The 21,161-nt window shown below is 39.5% G+C and overlaps 2 protein-coding genes across 2 annotated transcripts; one reads left to right on the forward strand and one right to left on the reverse strand.

The window, feature by feature from the left end:
• The first annotated feature begins 5,411 nt into the window (after positions 1 to 5,411).
• On the forward strand, positions 5,412 to 8,301 carry LOC109871333 (homeobox protein Dlx1a-like). The gene is made up of 3 exons (XM_020462176.2): positions 5,412 to 6,000; positions 6,283 to 6,482; positions 7,064 to 8,301. Exons 1-3 carry the CDS (start codon positions 5,688 to 5,690, stop codon positions 7,316 to 7,318), a joined length of 768 nt encoding a protein of 255 aa, XP_020317765.1. The 5' UTR covers positions 5,412 to 5,687; the 3' UTR covers positions 7,319 to 8,301.
• Positions 8,302 to 13,842: 5,541 nt separating this feature from the next.
• LOC109871332 (homeobox protein Dlx2a) lies at positions 13,843 to 16,036 on the reverse strand. Its single transcript, XM_020462175.2, has 3 exons — positions 15,406 to 16,036; positions 15,113 to 15,297; positions 13,843 to 14,894 (listed from the first exon to the last, which is right to left on the reverse strand). The coding sequence occupies exons 1-3, from the start codon at positions 15,722 to 15,724 to the stop codon at positions 14,568 to 14,570; spliced, it is 831 nt and encodes a 276-aa protein (XP_020317764.1). The 5' UTR covers positions 15,725 to 16,036; the 3' UTR covers positions 13,843 to 14,567.
• Positions 16,037 to 21,161: the final 5,125 nt, after the last annotated feature.

The raw sequence follows: 21,161 nt of genomic DNA on the forward strand, positions 1-21,161 counted from the left end.
AGTGACTCCCTTGACAGTTCTGATGAGTGAAGGTACACTGCACCGAATCCCTACTCCCTCCACATATTGTCATCTTTCGACACACTTACTTATACAGTTTGATATTTGAGAAGCTGTAAATAATGTATCATGCCTTCTGTCTGAAGTAACTGAAATAAAGGACAATTGATAGCTAGAACATTGTTCCATTTATTATAAGAATATTTCAAACTCAAAAATGGTATAATTGCTATAATTTCATAACATCTTTGCATTTTTATAAAGACATCGTGACTTCTCAACATAATAGTCAAGCAATTGTTCAATTGTATTGCATTTGAATTTCATTTATAACATAATGCAGTATCTATTTACAGAGTGGGAATGAGTAAATCCAAATCAATTAACTGTTTGATGCTACATTGAACGGGAAAATTGACCTCTAAGGTTGACTTAATTCGTCTAGTTGGTGCCCAGCGAAGCAGCAAATTACAAGGCAAAGACCTCCAAGCGCAGAGGAGAAGCTGGGGGAAATGCCATCCAGAGGACCTGGGTGGATTGATCATATTGTTAAATAAATATTTGTTTATCAACAGCTTGTTTTAGACATCAGACAGATATCAATCACATGTTAAAGTAGTTGGTACTCTGATAAAGACGCATTAATTAATTATTGCCGATTTGAGAGAAATATAGTCATTTTGTCTTGCTATTGTTGGCAAATAGATCAAGTTCATGTAACGTAGATGATACTGTTGAGTTTGTCTTTATAAAATTTGCACGCTTAATGAATACAATATTAATTGGCGACAAAAGTAATACAAGCATGACAAATGAATACAACAAAGTAGTTTGTTCAGAGCAGTCTGATATTCCTAGCCTGTTAGAAATCTACGGTGTGGATATGTTTCCACGTAGTACCTCCTCGTGTAAACAGAAAGATGATGCACAGAAACAGTGTACTGCACATCAAAAGACATGCATTGCAACAAGAAGCAATCTTTTCGATGAAATAGAACCAAAGTGAGAAGGTTTAGAAACAGGATATGTTTCTCACCTCTTCCTTTAACATGGATATTCTGCAGATATCCATAGTATCCCTCTGTCCAGCATGTTATCGTGGCAATGTTGTTGCTAAATGATCTGTTCAAAATGAACTGGGCATTATGTAGTCCGAATTTATAGAGCATTTTACAACATTCCTCAGATATTCTTCAAAATAAAGTGTCACCTCATGAAAACCACATTTACAATTGCAATGGATCGCCATCTTCGAGAGTAATATGATTCATAGAATATGGCTGTACAACTCATGGCTAAGTCTTGCCATGGATAGCGTGTGCCTTCAACATAGAGGAAATGACATCAAACGGAGTATCCTGTGCCACCAACAACAGTAATTAATCATTGACATTTACTCACATTTACCCTGGGCCTTACAGTCTGAAGCAACAGAAGAACAGAATTAGTCTGGCAAGCTCATAGGTGCAGAGAATATTAATTTGAGAAACATGATTTTTTTCCAGAGCCACAGCATTAACATTTGGCGACTGTTAAAATGTCGTTTGGAAGGGACAGTTAGTGAGCGTTTTCCACCAGGGGGCTGAAATGAGGTCTGTGACACTTCAGGCCCTGTCGCCTCCACCCTCCACCCTTAGCACTGGCTGCTAACCCTCATGTGAAGTGCAGCAGGTGTTAAAACACACTCTGCCATAGAGCTACTCACTGCTAATGAGTCCTGTCTCCTTAAATTCTCTGGTCCACTGATGCTTCCATGCACATGGGCTTTATTGTTAGCGTAGGCCAGTTAGAGCAATGCCATGATTACATCCGAAGATGAAAAAATCGTGTAATACTGACCATTACAAGGTATCTCCATCTGGATGAGCCACGAATGTAAAGGCATGTCATGCTGCAACCATGTCATGCTGCAACGAATTTCAATGTGTACAATATGTTACGAATTTGCAAAACGTATGATATATGAATTCCTAGTCACCTAACTTCAGCTAGGTGACTAACGCTAACATTGGCTAGATGGTTAAAGTTAGCTAGGCAGGGGGTCAAGGTTAAGGTTAGGGTTATGTTATTAAGATTAGGGGAAGCTAACATGCTAAGTAGTTGCAATGTTGCTAATTAGCTAAAGTAGTCCGTGATGAGATTCGAACACACATCCTTTGAGTTGCTAGAGGTTCGTGCCACCCATCCCACTTGAACAACTTTTGTTTTTGTCTAAAGTAGCCAACTCTCTGATGTAACCATACCAAACATAACATATCATACTAATTTGAATGTCCCGGATTTATCTTTACTATGTTATGTCTCGTCTATGACAAACGCTTCTCCAAGTCAGCAGTGTCCTTAAAAGCTGTGATTTTTAATTTGGAATTGCATTTAGTCTGATTGTAATAATAGCATGGAACACAAATTGGTATTCTATTGTTCTTTATTATTCTTAATGGAAAATATAGGTTGAAAATAATGAATTAAATCGTTACATGAAATGCTAATTAATATTTGCCCTGTTCGAGAATTGAGGTTTTTTTCAAAACAAATATTATTGTAAACAAAGTTAATTACAATGCCATTTGAGAAAGACTATATATCTACTGGTAACGACTTGATATGCATGTTGTTATATTTAAATATCAGCAGGCCTATGTTTTAGATTGGGTTACTTGACATTTTCTTCAGTGAAACTGTATTCATGTGATTATTTATCTTTTGTCGTGCTTTTCCTTGGAATTAAATACATTTTAAATCTGTTAATGGTCTGAAATGTAGGCCTATTGCTCAGAACACGCATGTTCATCTTTAGAATTCCAGTTTGCAGATACTATAATCGGGGGAAATAATGACAGTTATCAGTCGCACCCACCAAGTGCCCATAAAAATCTGTCCTCTGTTCTGGAAGATGATAATTATTGGTTGTACTATTATCATTTTCGCTGTAGATAGAGGATACCTTTAAGTATTTTTCGAATGTAATTCCAGATATAAATGACTTGGAATTGGGCAATTTTAAAGGAGAGAAGTGCAGTTTTCCTTATAAGCCTTAATATTTTATAGAATTCTTCAAATCCAGAGATCCACTGTCAGACGCACATCGCAGACTAGATATTGCTCACCATAATGTTAGCGCTCGCATTTTCAAAACACATTTTTAAGTTGCTTGTTCTGCTTCGAGTTCAATTATGCAATTAGGTTGATAATCACAGTGACGGAATTTAACTACCTTTAATTTGTTATTCAGGTGGGTATTTTGAGCTGCCGGGGAACCGGCTAGTGGTGATTTTGGTTTCAGATCGTCTACAGCAGACGGACTCTATAACGTACATTGTACAATAAAATGAAGATTTGGATACTTGCTGCTTCTTCGTCACCCTCAATGAGTAGTACGCAATGGATATTGGGGATGTGCGTTCTTTTTCCTCACATGATTATCGATTACGTAAGTGCAAATAATGCCTAATCGCTGTTAACTTAATCTCAGTGCTGATTGAAATGTGGAGCCCATTTATTCTTACTGTATAGCTACTGTCAACTCAACTGATCAACGTTCATACATGCCCTGTTATATGGATCAGCGTGGGTTTTTGACGGGGGTTTTTCTCTCCGGAAACTGAGCCAATAACAAAGGGAAACAGCCTACTCTTTAGTCAGTCGTCAGTTCAGTTAAATCAAACGTGCTCGGGAAAATCATTGTTCAACGTCTATGGTCTTAATGGAAAACTGTCCACACCCCCCATCAACCTGGCTGGGGATTAAATTAGTTGAAGGAGGCTATGTTAAATGTTAGGTTTATTTACGATTAAATTAGCCTACATTATTATGTTACAGAGTAAATCAAAATGTTTAATTGAACTTGATGTGTTTTGAATTTCACGACAAAACATGATGCCGACGGATTTACCAACTGCTGCGGTAAATGGCGGCTGTTGGCTGTTGGGAAAAATACTGTATAGAGGAGATGATATATAGGGCTGCATGACTCCATATTTAATACGGTATTATATCAACTATATAATTCCCATTAATGGCAACTGAGAGTGAATACTTTAGTTATTGTATTGTGAGAGCTGGGCAATAAATTGATCAGCCAAAGGTCACCCAATCCGTGTTCCAGCAAAGCTATTGCATAATGTAGGCCTACTCCTAATGAAAATGTACTGGACAAGAATTTGGAAAAGGGTGACTTTAATTTGAAAATAAGTTAAAATAAATTAAATATAATCCCACCATTGTCAAAACAAAACCTGTTAAAATATGACACTTATAAATAATGTCTTAACACTGTTGCCACATCAGCCTCAAATGAATAACACATTATGTTTCATTCGTTTTGTTTGATTACCTACACATGAATCATTTGGGGATTTGCTAGTTGTGTAGTGTTTTACATCGGTTGACAATCTAGCTAATTAGATACAAAGATGATTGTTTTGTAAGTTGATAACACACGTTCATGGTCATCATGATGTACCCCGCATCAAAAACGTTCAACACTAATGGTTGACTCAGGGCAAACATAAAGGTTTGTTAAGTTAAAGGATTCCTGGAGGCATTTTGTTTTTGGTCATGAAATGATTGCACAATAAAATGCTATATGGAGAGATGTTGCATAGACAGCCCAATAGGAATCTGGTTTTACAAATATTAAGTTTAAGGTGTTAATTTTCACAACAATATATTTACGCACGTAACATAGGCTAGACTAGTCATTGCTTTAAATGCATAAATTCAACCAGGACTTCTTTGCTCAGATAATTGAGACCACGAGCTATTGCAAGTGTTAAATAAATGGCTAATTATGCGTATGAAAATTAAACATCAGTGTTATGCTAATTCAGCTCGCTTCAGCTGTGGCTCAGAGCACTTGAGACTGGCATGTAATCAAACGGACCTGTAAGATATACATCTGTGCATGTGAACACCAAAAGACGCTGGCAATAATGAGCCAATCTATAACGATTTTTTATGAGATATCGAAATAATATCTAATGCGAAATAAAACGTCGTTTTTCTGTTAAATAGTACGCCTCAAAGCTACACTTAAATGTGTTCATACTGCTATTTATGAACATTCATCTTTGTTGTTGTAGTGTGATTAATTTGGATGAAACAGTTCTTAGATCATAACACTATGCAGGCTGTTTCTTAATGTTTAAATGAACAGCAGGCCTATCAACATAACATGATCTATCCGTAGCCTATGTGTGATCGATCACAGAATAGGCTATTTCTTTACAATTTGATTATTATTATTATTATCAAATAGGCTAGATTTAATTGTGTGTTGTTTCTTTTAAAGCAGACATTTTGGATGTTAGTGTTTATTTTGCTTATACCTTTCCCTGCTACCTAAGCACTTAAAAAAATACATCTCAGACCTGAATCTGCAGGTCTTGTTGTTTTTCTTGAGTTTATCAGGTCCTTCGGACACAACCCCAGGATCGCCAATAGGCATCATTCTTGGATAGAGTGGACCAATCAGCGACCGCCTTTGATGAATATTCATGAATCCCTGATTCAAACCTTTGAGCGAGTTTGTCTAGACCACTGCATCATACCTAGACTTTTCACAGAGACAAACTACATTTTCTTATGAATGGAAAGAGAAAAAATCAGTACAGCTTAAATTGGGATCCATCCTTCACTGAGATCATAGAAGAAAACAAAAAAGGAAGAGGAGAGATCCGCCAGAAGAGATGACAATGACTACAATACCAGAAAGTCTTAATAGCCCTGTCTCAGGAAAAACCGTTTTCATGGAATTTGGGCCACCGAGTCAACAAATGTCGCCTTCCTCAATGTCTCACGGACACTATTCCATGCACTGTTTACATTCTGCGGGTCATACGCAACACGAGAGCTCGTACAGTCCAGCCTCATCATTTCCTAGATCTTTAGGTTATCCATACGTTAACTCCGTCGGCAGCCATTCCTCAAGTCCATATCTCAGTACAGTGCAGTCGTACCAAAACAACTCGACACTAACACAGACACGGTTAGAAGATACAGGTAAGATTTATACTTCCTCTCTTTCGGCTCTATACTGTTCTTGGAATCTGTTGGTTTGTGTTTTTCGGTCCGCAAACACGCTTTGGATTGGAAAAGCAACCCAGATGTCGGTGTATTAGGCTCGGTAATTATTTATTGCGTAATGCTATAAACAATGTATGCAATTAAGGGTAATTATACCTAAACTACAGCCTGTAAAACGTGCACTGTGATGCTCATTGCTGTGCAGCAACGTTGGCGAGCTGTCTCCTGAGTAATTTTGCTATTGTCTCCCCTTCTCAGCACAAGAGACAGAGAAGAACACAGTTGTAGAAGGCGGAGAGGTGCGGTTCAATGGGAAAGGGAAAAAGATTCGCAAACCAAGGACTATCTATTCCAGTTTGCAGCTACAGACTCTAAACAGACGATTTCAACAAACTCAATATTTGGCACTGCCAGAGAGAGCCGAGCTCGCAGCTTCGATGGGACTCACGCAAACACAGGCAAGTCAACGTTTGCTTTTACTTTCATTTCCATAGACCTAATGCTCGCAGTTTAATATACTTCTGACCACGTTAAACAATAGGCCACCAAGTGGTTACATTGGCTATGTATTCTCTGTTTGTTTGGGTTATAGACAACTGTTGTCCTCATGTTTGACCAAAAAAAAGTTAGTTTTTTATCGAATGTTTCGGATTGATTATCATCATGCAGATGTTCTATGAAAAAGCTTACAAGTATTTCGAGGATTGGCTTTTAAAATAAGTATAATAAATAGCTACGCAGAATTATGTTTTGCCGATTTATTTTTCATTTTATTCTTCATAGCTTTTCAATTTGGCCCATAATGGCAAAACCATGTTCAGCAAGCATTTCCTCTTTCCATTCAATTATTTATTTATTTTTAAATTAAACGGGAAAAATGTAGATGAAGATAGCCCAATTTGCCCTAGACTTTCTGGGAATAAATATAGGCTTTTTACATTCCAAGTCCAAATGGTGCGTCACTGTCGCCTGGTCTCGAGTTCATGGAAATGGCCCAACTAGCCAATCTTAATCACATTGGTTGTCTCTCTCTTTTCAGGTAAAGATTTGGTTTCAAAATAAGCGATCGAAGTTCAAGAAACTGATGAAGCAAGGTGGTGGCACGATAGACACTAACGCTTTAGCCCAGTTTAATGGTCACGGACCTACGACTGGATCTCCGGTAGCACCAGTTTGGAGCTCACCGACCACCGTGAAAACATCCGTGGGTGCGCCAGGGTCTTACATTCCAAGTTATACCTCATGGTATCCAACTGCACACCAAGAGTCTATGCAGCAATCGCAACTCATGTGAACATAACTGTGAGCTGATAGACCTGTCCCACCCTCTATACTGCCATGGCCCATATCAGGAGATGTTGGGTCAACAACCCAGCGTGGCCTTGCACTGGCCCGCTGTAGCCATGCACAGATGTAATCCGGAGTTTGCTCTCAAAGTTGCCAGATGACATATTGGCCTCTTCATACCGAACGACGGCACAGAGAATAGCCTGGGAGCCGAGAGACTGAAAAGGGCACTGTCTGCGCCCAAGGGCAAGAAGTCCTGTCATGTCCACGACAGATACCGGAAATTGTTTTGACAAATGGGTCCTCAAGCTGCTGTTATTATCTTTTGTGAAATTTTAATAGGCTATGTGTTAGACGAAATATATTTTGCTGTAACAAGTCAGTGAGAGTATATTTATGTATACTATGTTTGATTTTAAGAATGGCTACATTTCTTATCCCAATGATGATTAAAAAAAATAGGCCTATGAAGCCGTGTATTACCAAGGCCTATCAGATGTAGGCTAGGCCTCTACAGCTCCAACGAAGGTCAACATGGTGATTTGACCATGACCTTAAAACCTAGCCTTTAAACAGACAAACCCCCATTGGTCTATAATGTAACTTTGACCAACGAATGTAGGCCAATCCAATGAATCATTTCAAAAATAGCCTCATCATTTTTATCTGCATGGATTCGAATCTTCAGTCCGTTCCTTAGTTTTCACAGCCCGAGTTGCCCGCGCCCTTTGCGCATGCTACCATGCTGTCTTTGTATGTTAATTTAAGTTAAATTATTTCGGGTTTTTTCAATGTCTGTGTCTTTATTTAATATGCAGTGTGTTTGACTTATGAAACGACAACAACGTGTTGTTAATAAAACGTTTAAATGATGATTGGCTGCTTGAGAAGAGCATTAACGTGATCCCGATGATAAAGATATGGTTTGTCATTGTTTGTTATGTGTTGAGCGGTTGGATGTACATAAGGACAATATAATGGGCATTTTTCAGCTTTGGTTTGTGCTGTAATCGATATGTTGTGAAATAGGATTTGGTTTTTTTAGTTTTTTTTTTACATGTGTTCATTTAAGATGAATGTGTTTAGCAATCTAGAAATATTTAGTTTTGTATTGATCACTTTAATTTATTGCTTTGTTTTATGGAAGTTGTGTACATAATGTTGAAAACAGTAAAGCTATGATTTAAAAGGCCAGTATAACGTGTCAGACTCCTTACCGGCCATTTGTTGTAGGCCACAACTTTCACATTTCCATGCAAGTCCATGTAAGGCCTGGGATATGACATGCAGCTATCTCTTCAGGACTTATATTTAAAACTAATACAGAGGTAAGATACAGTGTGATAAAATAAAGCCTATATGGTTATTCCTTTTCATTAGTCTACAATGTGCAGCATTGGCCGTATAGCCTACATGTGATTACGCACAGGCGTTCAGCGTTTCCACATTTTAGTCCCTAGGATAGGCCTATCCGTTTATCATAATCTCTTACTGTGAGTGCTCGATATAGCCATGCTGAAGACGTGTCAATTCAAACCTGACCTGATTAATGATGTCAGTTTCTATAACATTGTAATTCCTTCAACAATATAGTGCTTGTTTCTTTTCGGTTTCATTTAGCCGCTATAAGCTCCTTTTAAGTCTTCTGTGGTTCCAACAAACACTGTTTTCATCGATGAATAGAGGAGAGAGCAATGGGGTGTGTTAAGTGAATAATTGGGCGAGAGGCAGGTGCTGCAAAAAGACTGGTTGGTAGAGGAGGTGGGGGTGGGGTTTAAATGCAGATAAGTAAAAGTGAAAAGTTCAAAGGGGCTCTTGTTTGGGTTTGATGATTTAACTGCGCTTTTACAGAAAATTCTGAAGCACCCGATGAGCTGAGGAAAGGACCAATTGAGGGAAAACAGTACAGGCCTACTGGAGACAATAGACTGCCAATATCATCCCGTGCATGCACCATGCAGATATACACTCATTCCAGTTGTCTATTTCATAAATACAAGGCCTATATATCCTATATTTCAAATATACAAAATAAAATATATACTTCAGAAAAAACTGAGTGTTATGTTCTTCAAGTTGTTAATGACAAAACCAAATATTTTCCATAAGTGCGTGTATAGAGCATTCCCAATGAAGATTAAAATGCGAGTGTTTAGTAATTAAGATGACAAATGTGACACAATTTGTGTGACCCGCAGAGACGTTCTAATGTTTAGCCGGCTTGGCCAGAGCAGAAAAGGCACCGGCCATCCCTTGAGAAAACAACAGCAATAATGTGGCTAACTCACGGCTACAAATTGCCCTTAAAGTTCACGCATAGACAGATCATCCATCTGCTTGCCTTTACTTATTGTTTGATTTATTTTCAATACAATGAGCAAGATAACAACCTGATCACATTAATGTTACTATAACTTTGGCATTTATGCTAGTATTGTTATTATTATTATTCAGGGAAGGAGCAGAAATATGTGTTGGTCTTGGTTTAATCTTGTCACCAGGTTATCGTTAAATCAACTAATTGGGCCTATTATTGCATAGCAAATCATTATAATTGTAATGACCAATTATATTATTGGCTAGCCTATATGTGCCTTTAACTCTTTTCTCTGTGTAAAAATGAATCTTTATGTTTTCCCCATTCACTTGGTATTAGTAGTCCTATATAGGCTACTTTATGAGGAGTATAACCTGGCAATAATCAACCTGAAAATGCTAGAGTGAGGCGTCTGCAACATAAATATACTCTCGCTCTCCCTCCGAAAGGCGCAGCTGCACGTCCAAGAGGTTCAGTGCTATTTCACTGTATTCTCCCCTTGATTACGAGCCGAGCCCATCAAACCCAACATAATTACAGTAATTTGCCCTTATTTATTCTAATGCAGTTTCCCATCTCTGGGGTAATTATGAGCAATTTTTTCGCACGGGGAATATTTCAGCGTTAACAAAAGAGACACTAAAAGAAATTTGCTGCGCAATGAAAATCGTGAAATAGGTGAGCTGCTGCCTCTCCGCTGTTCCCTTACATGTAAGGCTGGCAAATTGCTTGCAGGTGTATAGCACGGGATTATCTATGCGAAGAGGGTTCAAAATTAGCAAAGCACAATGTAAGAGTAATGAAGGCAGTGGCTAAATTACAGCAAGAGAGGAGGCTTATTCTATGTCAGGTCCCTTCCAAATCCATAGGCTACAGTACCCATTTCCAAATGTAAATATAGAATCAGTCATTGCATGGTGAGTATTGTCTCCGGAAGAATAATCGAGAATCCTTGTTTTTTTCTCTCCCATTTTTGTACACGTTTTTATTAATTTAAAAAACCCAGTGGGTTCGATTCCCGGGACAACTCAAACGTATACACGCAGTTCTGTAAATCGCTTTGGATAAACGCGTCTGCTAAATGGCATATATTATATTAGTATTGTATACAGATGCGTATGACAATAAAATAACTCGTTACAGATAGTATATTATGGACAAAATAATGACGTTGTTTGCAATTTGTGCAATTTCTATGCTTTCAAGTTGTCTAGAATAGGCTAGAACACATTACAATTTGTCATGCGTGCATAATTTTGTCATTTCCAGAAATGAAATGTATGACAACTATGCTCCAATTAAATAGAAAACAGATTTGTAATATTTCAATGAATAGGTCTACAATTAATTACTAACTATATATCCGTTTGATTGTTATAGCCTAATCGTGATGTCTGTATTAAACTATCAATTAGGTCTAATGGAATCTTGGTGAATACTAAATAGGCTATCCACCCTCCCCCACCCCCCCAAAAAAATGTTTTAACATAAAATCTAAAAATATATAAAATAACGCTCCATAGGCTATATACTTACCGTAATCTCTAAAAAGGAAGCCCGCAGAGTCTCTTTTTGACAGGATTCAAATATTCCCTGATTTCGATAAAGGCAGATAAATGAAAGTAGCATCTTGATGCATGGGCATATGTTGAGCGCTTGAATCCCATAAACTGTTGCCCATGAAGTGTTAAGTGCTATAACAGCACAGCTCGGAATATGACTGAACATTTCTGCTTTATTTCCCCTTTTTATAGCTGATGGAAAAAATTGTAGATTATTAGCATAAATGTTTACTCCTCATTACGCTGATGACATTGTGCACTCGAGATCTTGGTAATCTTTGGGAAAATTATGAGCAATTTTTAAAAATGTAAAGCAGCAGTTACCATGCAATTCAGGCTAATTCTGCGTAGGCTCCACACGGATATAATTATCGCCGAGTCAAGATGGTATGCTAAAACCTATGCATTGATATTCCAATTTATTATGTACATACAACTTTGACAACGTTGATGCTTGAAATAGCCTGAAATTGTTTTGTGCAAAAAAATACAGCCCATATTAGGACATCTAAAATTGCGAAGAATTATATAGTAATTGCAGGCTTTCAGATCGGAAAGCGCCAGAATGTTCAAAGTAGAGCAAATGTGGATGTGATTACAGATCAGGGTATAAATTAGGATAGGGGGTATGGCATTTTCAAGTTGCCTACAGGATTCCGGAAGTATAAAGCCACATCATTTCTAATCGGTGAGGATGACACATGGATGCAGGGCGCAATAAGAAAAATACACATCATTGTGATTGTCATTAACCATTGTTTGCTCGGACCTACTTTTATTTGACATATATGCACTTCAAGCACCAACTAGACAGAGAAAAAAATGTTTAATCTGTCAGGTTTTCTTTATTTGATCCCGTGCGTAATGGCTACATATGCTTCCATAAGTTAACATTATTATTCGTGTGTAGACAAAGACTAGAACATGCTGCAATGTCAGCTAAGGGCATGTGTTCTGAGGACCTTTCTGAAGCAGATGAATTAGTGCATGCCTTTTATGGAGATTATTGTTCCATCAAATGTCTATAAAGGGAGACCGTCAAAGCCAACGTGAGTATGAGCACCCACATTACGCACGCACTAGCTCATCACTTGAGAAATAGGTAAATCTTACTAAATGTAAAGTACCACTTATTAAGTATATTTAAGCATGTATTTATCCAATATATATGTATCTATATATTCACCGTAGTCTTCAATCAAATGTTTATTATCTTGTTTCTTGTTGCACAGGCCCACTCAACATGTGGTAGGCCTGCTATCCCGAGGGACTCCTCATATCAAGATAAAGCAACGACAGCCCCAGGGAGAATGTTCCATCTTGTAATGTGGCAATCACTGACAAGGTACATCCTTATGCAAAACGATTCCACGTTATGTGGCTTATGATCACTCAACCATAAAAAGCAACGGGACGACGTGATGATCAAACCTAGCAAACGCTCGTGCATTTTGGCATAGATAGGCCTTCAAAGCTATGTCTTACATCCCTTTAGAGAACAGAGGGAACACAATATAAATAAACATAATAAAATGTTTCTTTTACGTCTAAGAAAATCCAGATTTGATCCTTATCCAGATTTTATCCTTACATTTCAAAACAGAGGATAGGCTTACAAAACAGAGAATAGGCGCGGCAGGTAGCCTAGTAGTTAGAGCGTTGGGTCAGTAACCAAAAGGTTCCTGGATCGAATCTCCGAGCTGACAAGGTAACTTCCCCTGGACAGGGCAGTTAACCAACTGTTCCCCGGTAGGCTGTCATTGTAAATAAGAATTTGTTCTTAACTGACTTGCCTAGTTAAATTAAAGGACACTATCTGGAATGTATTTCAAAACTTGGCTGAGATAAAGTAGATAACATTTAGCTAAGAATACGATCGTATAAATACATAAAAATGTGTTTACCAGCCTTGTCTACGATGGGAAAATCTAGCCTCCGATGAGAAGGGCCTTGTGTTGTGTGAGTGAACACCATGTGAGAAATGTTTCCATGTTGTTTAGCTTCAGGCGGTCTTGGGTCTAGTTTTTTGATTGGACTGAATTCATAAAACGTCTGGAGAGCGGCGCTCTGACTCCAGAGAGTCTGAGGGGTTGAGCTCAGTCATACGCCCTCATCTTCTCTTTTGCATGCCACGGCGTGTTGCGTGCCTTTGAATACTCCAACGCTCTCCGCGCCCCCGGGCAGTGTGTCTCGGCTCTGTTAATCATCTTGCCTCTATCAAGTTCCCAGAACCATACCCAGCTAGATTTAACGCGTCTATAAAACATGAATTAAGACGAAACAATTTGCAGCTAATAAATAATACAAATTCATAACCAAATGGTGGTATTTTAATATGGTTATGACTTAAGCTACGTCTTTCAAAAAGCTTGTCGAGCCCATACCTGCGACGTTCAAATGTTGTGAGCTACGTTGAAAGATTTACAAGGGTCAGGAACATGTCTTTGACTGATGGAGAACTCTTCTGGCGCAGTGGTATTGAATGGAGGTGGAGTAGGGTTCTTCTCTCAGTAGGCTAAATAAGAAAGCTCCATTGAAGTATGCTTATTGATAGACAATAAAGACGCAAAGAACCGGGCTAAGCTTCAATGCAAAAATAAATCCACTCCTCACTTAGTATACACATTTCTTAAAATTTAGAAAAACACCATGTACACAGAAAACACATTTTATTTAAATAACGCCTTATCATATCATTATAAAATAAACACTGCTAACCATAAAAATAAATTAAAGACAATATACCATCAAAATGTTATACAAGTTCATTATGAATATGGGACAATCAGTAGCTTACGAAGGATTTAGAAGGTATTTGGCCCTAATATCAACAAGAAAAAAAAATGACAGGACTTAATATGAAAAGAATGTTATGAAATATGCTCAAAGACGAATTCTGACACCGTACAAAATAAACCAAGATTAAAGAATAGGCCCAATAGAAATCTGAGTGCATGTAAAACATTGATCTCATCATACAACAAAACTGAGGTCATTTTCAAAAGGCACGATACAGTTGCAAATTGTGCTAGATGTGACAGTTGTTTACATCCTGCAATCAACTTTTTACTTGCACTGATGCAAAAGTAACGCCCGCGCTAAAAGAAAGCAACTTACTCTGATTGCTCTGGATATTAGTGGTTCATACATTTTATCCATTAAAATAAACTAAATAAATAAATACAAAAATAACTGTACAAATCTGTAGTCTGCCATTTGCCGGCGTGAGGACTGTGACCTTCTGAATTACACTGGCACCTATACATTAAGTTGGCCAACGTTGCGCGTAAAGTTCGCTTTGTGAGGTCTGTGAAAATGTATCATGAACTTAAAAAAAAAATGTTTCACCAGTATTCTCCGAGTAAGAGTCAATTGTATTAAAATATTGTCCCAGCGCTCAAGACGGAGTTGTGGTGGTTCTGGACACGCGGGACAGACTGAAGATGCGTTGCAGAGTTCGTTGATGAGTACCAAGAATAGTTTGCCAAGAAAGAATGCGCAGTCGTATTTGGAGGGCTGCTGCTCTGAGGTAAACTGGAGTTTACATTGTTCATTATTTGATTTTGTGGAAAGTCCCAGGCATTGGCGGGTGGAGAGTTACACTGGGGAGACTCGATGGAGGCCACATGTTGCTCAGGGGGGATTTCTCCACTTTTCCACAACTTCTTGAACTTGGAGCGACGGTTCTGGAACCAAATTTTCACCTGAAAAGGAACTCTGTTACTATTGTTCTAAACCTAAAGCTTATTTCAAAACGTATCCTAACAAGAGAAACTATACACAACAAATGCTGGATAAATATAAAATAGCAGTCCAAAGTAAAAATGTTATGCTTATATAAAATATGTATCTAGCCATAATATTCACAGATTGGGGATGGGGAATTTGACAGAAACTGGATGCATTGCAGAGTTGCACTAACCTGGGTTTGTGTAAGGCCCATTGAGGCTGCCAGCTCGGCTCTCTCCGGTAAAGCCAAGTACTGTGTCTTTTGGAATCTCCGTTGAAGAGCGGCCAGTTGGAAGCTTGAATAAATAGTTCGAGGTTTTCTGACCTTCTTCGGTTTTCCGTTAACCATTCGGATTTCAGGTTCACTTTCTTCTTTTTCTGAGAAATACATGTACGAACAATTATTAAAAATGCATACCATTTTTGATCTTAGTAGAATTTACATGTAATATAATACGAATAGGAAAACATTGCGATTTTATTTACCTGCATCCGTTAGAGTCGGTGAAGAACTCGAACCATAGGAGCCGTAGGTGCCATAAGTGGAGTTGAAACCAAGATCGTATGATTTGTTATTGTATTGAACGCTGCTCATACCACTGCTGTGGTACTGGTAAGTCCCGAGTTGGCCATATGGAGACCCTGCACAGTGTCCAGGCTGTTGGCTATTGTAAAAGCTGCTGTCCGTCGCCGTCGATACTGGTAGAGTTGGGGATTCCTGCGATTTGTGCAAGCTGTGGTAACTGTTCGAGGTAATCTGGTTCGAATGCATGTCTGTATTTAGACTGTCAAAAACTCCAGTCATTTTATCGGCAAAGTCGCGCAAGTAGATGTGGTTGAAGCAATGCAATTGAACACGTCAATTAGCAAATAATGCTTAAATCTCGTAGATTAAATGAGTTGAGTGTAAAATGGCATCCCCATGAACTTTACCTAAAAACGACGAAGGTGTGTCCCTCTCTCAGTGGTCTGTGATTGTCTGCTATAGGAGGCTAGCGGGCGGGCCTTTATCCAGTATCACGTGGGAGGCAGAGCTGGTATTTCCGAGGCAGCCAATGAGTACTGTGTGCATGTCTGACAACTCCACAGATTTTCAGACTCCACCATTTACTTATTCCGCTTGTTTGCCCTGCACCGATTGACAAATGTAAAACATATTTAACAATATATCGTAAACTAAACTTCCAAAGCAGAGGCTATAGAAAATGTGATAACACATGTTTGTACAATATAACATTTAGCAGTTATTTATCTGTTATAGAGACCTGCTCTTTGAAAAACCTTCTGGAAGTCCAAACAGCCTCTGTTAATTCCGAACATGAGATACGTGTGTAAATGTACGTTTTGCGTCTACTTATATGACTTCACACTTTACGCATTAGACCCTAAGGGAGTTCAAATTATATTTATATGGTTCAAGATTGTATTTGTTTTAAAAGATTTCAAAGACAAATGTTTTATTTTACAGGATCATATTTCAACGATAAGTATAGGACATAATGGCATCTGTGCGCCACCTGTCTGCGCCCAAAAAGAAAAGACCAACACACAAACACACACGCACACACGCACCCCGCCTTCTTAACATTTTAGGCTTCTACTCACCAGATTGAGGTGTATGCCTAAACGTCACTGCAATGAAAATTTGAGGATGAGAGGATGTCAGACCCTGAGAATTTTCTCTTCACCTTTTGGTTTTGGGCGTGGAGGTTATGATTGACATATACTACTCCTGCCTGTAGCCCTCTGGGAGACCGTCATGGTAGGCTAGCGTCCTCATGTGGTGGCAGAATATAGATTGTGAAGATTTTCTCGTTGAAACGAGGATGCCTGAGATAATTTATAGATTAAGTGGACTAGTGTAGGCTTACTGAACTACCAGTTTAGCGACCTCCAAAAACGGCACCCACTTCGAACCCTATAGGCCTACTAGAACATGGAGGCGAGTTACCTACACGGGGAAGAACGGTAGAAGAGACACGGATGTTGGGGGATACCACATCGCAGAAGCAGCTGGCTTGTCTCAAGCAAGTTTCTATCCCCATCTTGGTCAACATTTCTTGCGGCACTTGCAGGTCCTTTTCCACTACAAGATGGCAGCATGTTGGCCCACAGACATTTACTGCACTTAAACATTTATTTTAATTTTTACTGCACTTCATTTTTTTTGGGGGGGGGGGATTCTTCAGTCATGTTTTATCGAATGTATACGCTATTTTAGCTCTGTAAACACATCTCAGCAATGTAAAAAAATATATATGTCTTGTTTTCCCAGAGAACATGACTGAAGTGTCAGCCTCTTTCTCTATTTGAAGTGATACCTATTCTGTCCTCTAAAATTTACATGAACATATCTTCTACCCCCGTGAGAAGACTATTTCGACTATTTATACACTTTTCACCAGGCAGCGTGACATGATCGTGAGTGACATTGAGGCAAGTGTAAACATTGTTCTCTGTTGCTACAACTGCATTCACCTTCATCGTGGTATAAGAAATATACCATAATAATATAGTGGGTGGGTGGTACATTACAAATTAAGAGTTTATTTCCAAAACTCTATATCAAAAAATATATATATATTTTTTTAAAATCAGAAATGATTTCTTATGGGTACGTTCATGTGTGTGTAAAATATTGCAAATGTTTTATTCATAGATTTTAGACGTGTGTGAAATAATTGTTTTGTTGTTGCAGAACGCTATATATCCATTGTTTAGCTGGAATTGTTTTATTTACTTAACCCTTATTTTACCAGGTAAGTTGATTGAGAACACATTCTCATTTACAGCAATGACCTGGTTCCACCCTAGAGTTGATGTGGTAGGAAACTCCTGGTTTCTCATTCCGGTTTGGGCCACAACCCTCCTGCGACCGGTTCTTCTATACAGAACCATGAATATTTCGGAAACGTAACCAGATAGAAACTTCTCATCTTTTTCCCGACTTAGGGGAAGTACATATTACTGTATTGAAATATTATTTTAACCATTTTTTAAATATTGATGTCACAGATCTATCATTTGTTTATTAAAAAAGTAGTTATTTGTTGCATTTGACTGTGGTAAACCTAGCAGGTCTACTTATTTTTCTGAGAGTGAGGTGGATATATAGCATGTAGTAAAAAAAACATGATTATTTATCTCTCTGAAATGAAACCATCAAGTGATAGATTTTAAACAAATACATGCATGTCAACCCCATGCCATAATTAGATAGAGAGAAAACACACTAATCTCTTTCATAATTTCTTTAAACATCCAAAGCTAATTGACCAACATTTCTGAAAATGTATATATAGCGTTTTGGAATGAAACTCTTCAAATCATTCTGTTCTTTTGATGAGGGCACTACACACCTCTATTACGAACTCATCTTGGTTGATTACATATAGGCCTATATGTCCTTTCTAAGACAACAACACCTGGCAAGCAACTCATATTGCTATACCATTTGCGTCCTATCTGAGAACTGATGCATGAGGACATTAAGACAGCAATAAGACGACAAATAATATTGTCAATCATTTTTATGCATTATTTTGGTTGTTTAGAGTGGCCCAAATATGCCCTCTAGGGGTCAGTATCATCTCATTTAGCCAACAGATTCTTGAAATAATGTCTTCTGTTTTATTGTAGACAGGCAGTCATACACATTCCAAATGCCCTTGATGTACAGAACACCCCATGTATCACAGCATTTCAAGTTGATATGAGACTATGTGGACATGATCATACTGATCATACAGTATATTATATGAGGTTCAGTAGAAACTGTATTGAGACTCCTTCTCTTGTTGCCCTTACCACAGTAACATGGAGATATGCTTGTGAAGAAATGAAACCATGAGCATACAGCAACAGTTGCAGTTCTTAATTTGTAAATCGGGAGGTGCCGGAACAAAAAGTGAGCACAAGGGGCCTCCCAGGTGGCGCAGTGGTCTAGGGCACTGGATCGCAGCGCTAGCTGTGCCACCAGAGACTCTGGGTTTGCGCCCAGGCTCTGTCGCAGCCGGCTGCAATTGGGAGGTCTGTGGGGCAATGCACAATTGGCCTAGCGTCGTCCGGGTTAGGGAGGGTTTGGCCGGTAGGGATATCCTTGTCTCATCACGCACCAGCGACTCCTGTGGCAGGCCGGGTGCAGAGCACGCTAGCCAAGGTCGCCAGGTGCGCAGTGTTTCCTCCAACACATTGGTGCGGCTGCCTTCCAGGTTGGATGCGCCCTGCGCAGTGCGGCTTGGTTGGGTTGTGTTTCGGAGGACGCATGACTTTCGACCTTCGTCACTCCCGAGCCCGTACAGGAGTTGTAGCGATGAGACAAGATGGTAACTACTAATAATTGGATACTACGAAAAAGGGGGAAAATTTGCTTTTAAACAATTGAGCACAAGAAGGGGGATCTCCGAGGTACCGGAAAGCATAAGAAAAAAAAATACAATAAACTTTATAATAAAGCATTGCATGAAAACTATTACGGTCTACAAAGGGAAACCCAGATGCGAGCTGCCCAGTGACGCAAGCCTACCAAACAAGCTAAATTACTTTTATGCTCGCTTTGAGGCAAGCAACATTGAAGCACGCACAAGAGCACCAGCTGTTCTGGATGACTGCGATAACGCTCTCGGTAGCCAATGTGAGCAAGAACTTTAAACAGGTCAACATTCACAAAGCCGCAGGGCCAGATGGATTACCAGGATGTGTACTCAAAGCATGCATGGACTAACTGGCAAGTGACTTCACTGACATTATCAACCTCTGAGTCTGTAATACCTAGATGTTCGAAGCGGACCACCACAATCCTTGTGCCCAAGGAAGCGAAGGTGACCTGCCTAAATGATTACCACGCCGTAACACTCACGTCGGTAGCCATGAAGTGCTTTGAAAGGCTGATCATGGCTCATCAACAGCATCCTCCCGGATACCCTAGACCCACTCCAATTCGCATACCGGCCCAACAGATCCACAGATGACGCAATCTCAATCTCACTCCACACTGCCCTTTCCCACCTGGACAAAAGGAACACCTATGTGAGAATACTGTTCATTGACTACAGCTCTGCGTTCAACACCATAGTGCCCACGAAGCTCATCACTAAGCCAATGACCCTGGGACTAAACACCTCCCCTGCAACTGGATTCTGGTCTTCTTGACGGGCCGCCCCCAGGTAGGGGTAAGGGTAGGCAACAATACGTCTGCCACGCTGATCCACAACACTGGGGCCCCTCAGGGGTGTGTACTTAGTTCCCTCCTGTACTCCCTGTTCACCCACTACTGTGGTGCCAAACACGACTCCAACACCATCATTAAGTTTGCTGACGACACAACAGTGGTAAGCCTGATCACCAACAACAATGACACAGCCTATAAGGAGGTCAGAGAACAGGCAGTGTGGTGCCAGGACAACAACCTCTCCCTCAATGTGAGCAAGACAAAGGAGCTGATCATGGACTACAGGAAAAGGTGGTCCGAACAGGCCTCCATTAACATCAACGGGGCTGTAGTGGAGCAGGTTGAGAGAATCAAGTTCCTTGGTGTCCACATCTCCAACGAACTATCATGGTCCAAACACACCAAGACAGTCGTGAAGAGGGGACGACAAAACCTTTTCCCCCTCAAGAGGCTGAAAGGATTTAGCATGGGTGCCCAGATCCTCAAAAAGTTCTACAGCTGCACCATCGAGATGGTCCTGACCGGTTGCATCACCGCCTGGTATGGCAATTGCTTGGCATCTGACCGTAAGGCGCTACAGAGTGTAGTGCGTGGGCCAAGCTTCCTGCAATCCAGGACCTATAAAATAGGCGGTGTCAGAGGAAAGACCATAAAATTGTCAGAGACTCCAATCACCCGAGTCATAAACTGTTTTCTCTGCTACCACACGGCAAGCGGTACCAGAGCGCCAAGTCTAGGACCAAAAGGCTCCTTAACGGCTTCTACCACCCACGCCATAAGACTGCTGAATAATTGATCAAATGGCCACCGGACTATTACATTGACCCCCCCCCCCCCTCGTTTTGTACACTGCTGCTACTTGCTGTTTATTATCTATGCATAGTCACTTCACCCCTACCTACATGTACAAATTACCTTGACTAACCGGTACCCCTGCACATTGACTCTTTACCTGTATATAGCCTCGTTATTGTGTTACTTTTTATTATTTTGTATTTTTTTACTGTAGTTAATTTGGTAAATATTTTCTTAACCCTTCTTGAACTGCACTGTTGGTTAAAGGAATGTAAGT

This window comes from Oncorhynchus kisutch, linkage group LG26, assembly GCF_002021735.2.
Source record: "Oncorhynchus kisutch isolate 150728-3 linkage group LG26, Okis_V2, whole genome shotgun sequence".
Classification (NCBI taxonomy): domain Eukaryota; kingdom Metazoa; phylum Chordata; class Actinopteri; order Salmoniformes; family Salmonidae; genus Oncorhynchus; species Oncorhynchus kisutch.

Coding starts and splice junctions, on each gene's coding strand:
- LOC109871333 (XM_020462176.2), top strand. CDS start 5,688: ATGACAATGACTACAATACCAGAAAGTCTTAATAGCCCTGTCTCAGGA. Junction 6,001..6,282: donor GACACGGTTAGAAGATACAG/GTAAGATTTATA, acceptor TCCCCTTCTCAG/CACAAGAGACAGAGAAGAAC. Junction 6,483..7,063: donor TGGGACTCACGCAAACACAG/GCAAGTCAACGT, acceptor CTCTCTTTTCAG/GTAAAGATTTGGTTTCAAAA.
- LOC109871332 (XM_020462175.2), bottom strand. CDS start 15,724: ATGACTGGAGTTTTTGACAGTCTAAATACAGACATGCATTCGAACCAG. Junction 15,298..15,405: donor ACCGACTCTAACGGATGCAG/GTAAATAAAATC, acceptor TGTATTTCTCAG/AAAAAGAAGAAAGTGAACCT. Junction 14,895..15,112: donor TGGGCCTTACACAAACCCAG/GTTAGTGCAACT, acceptor GTTCCTTTTCAG/GTGAAAATTTGGTTCCAGAA.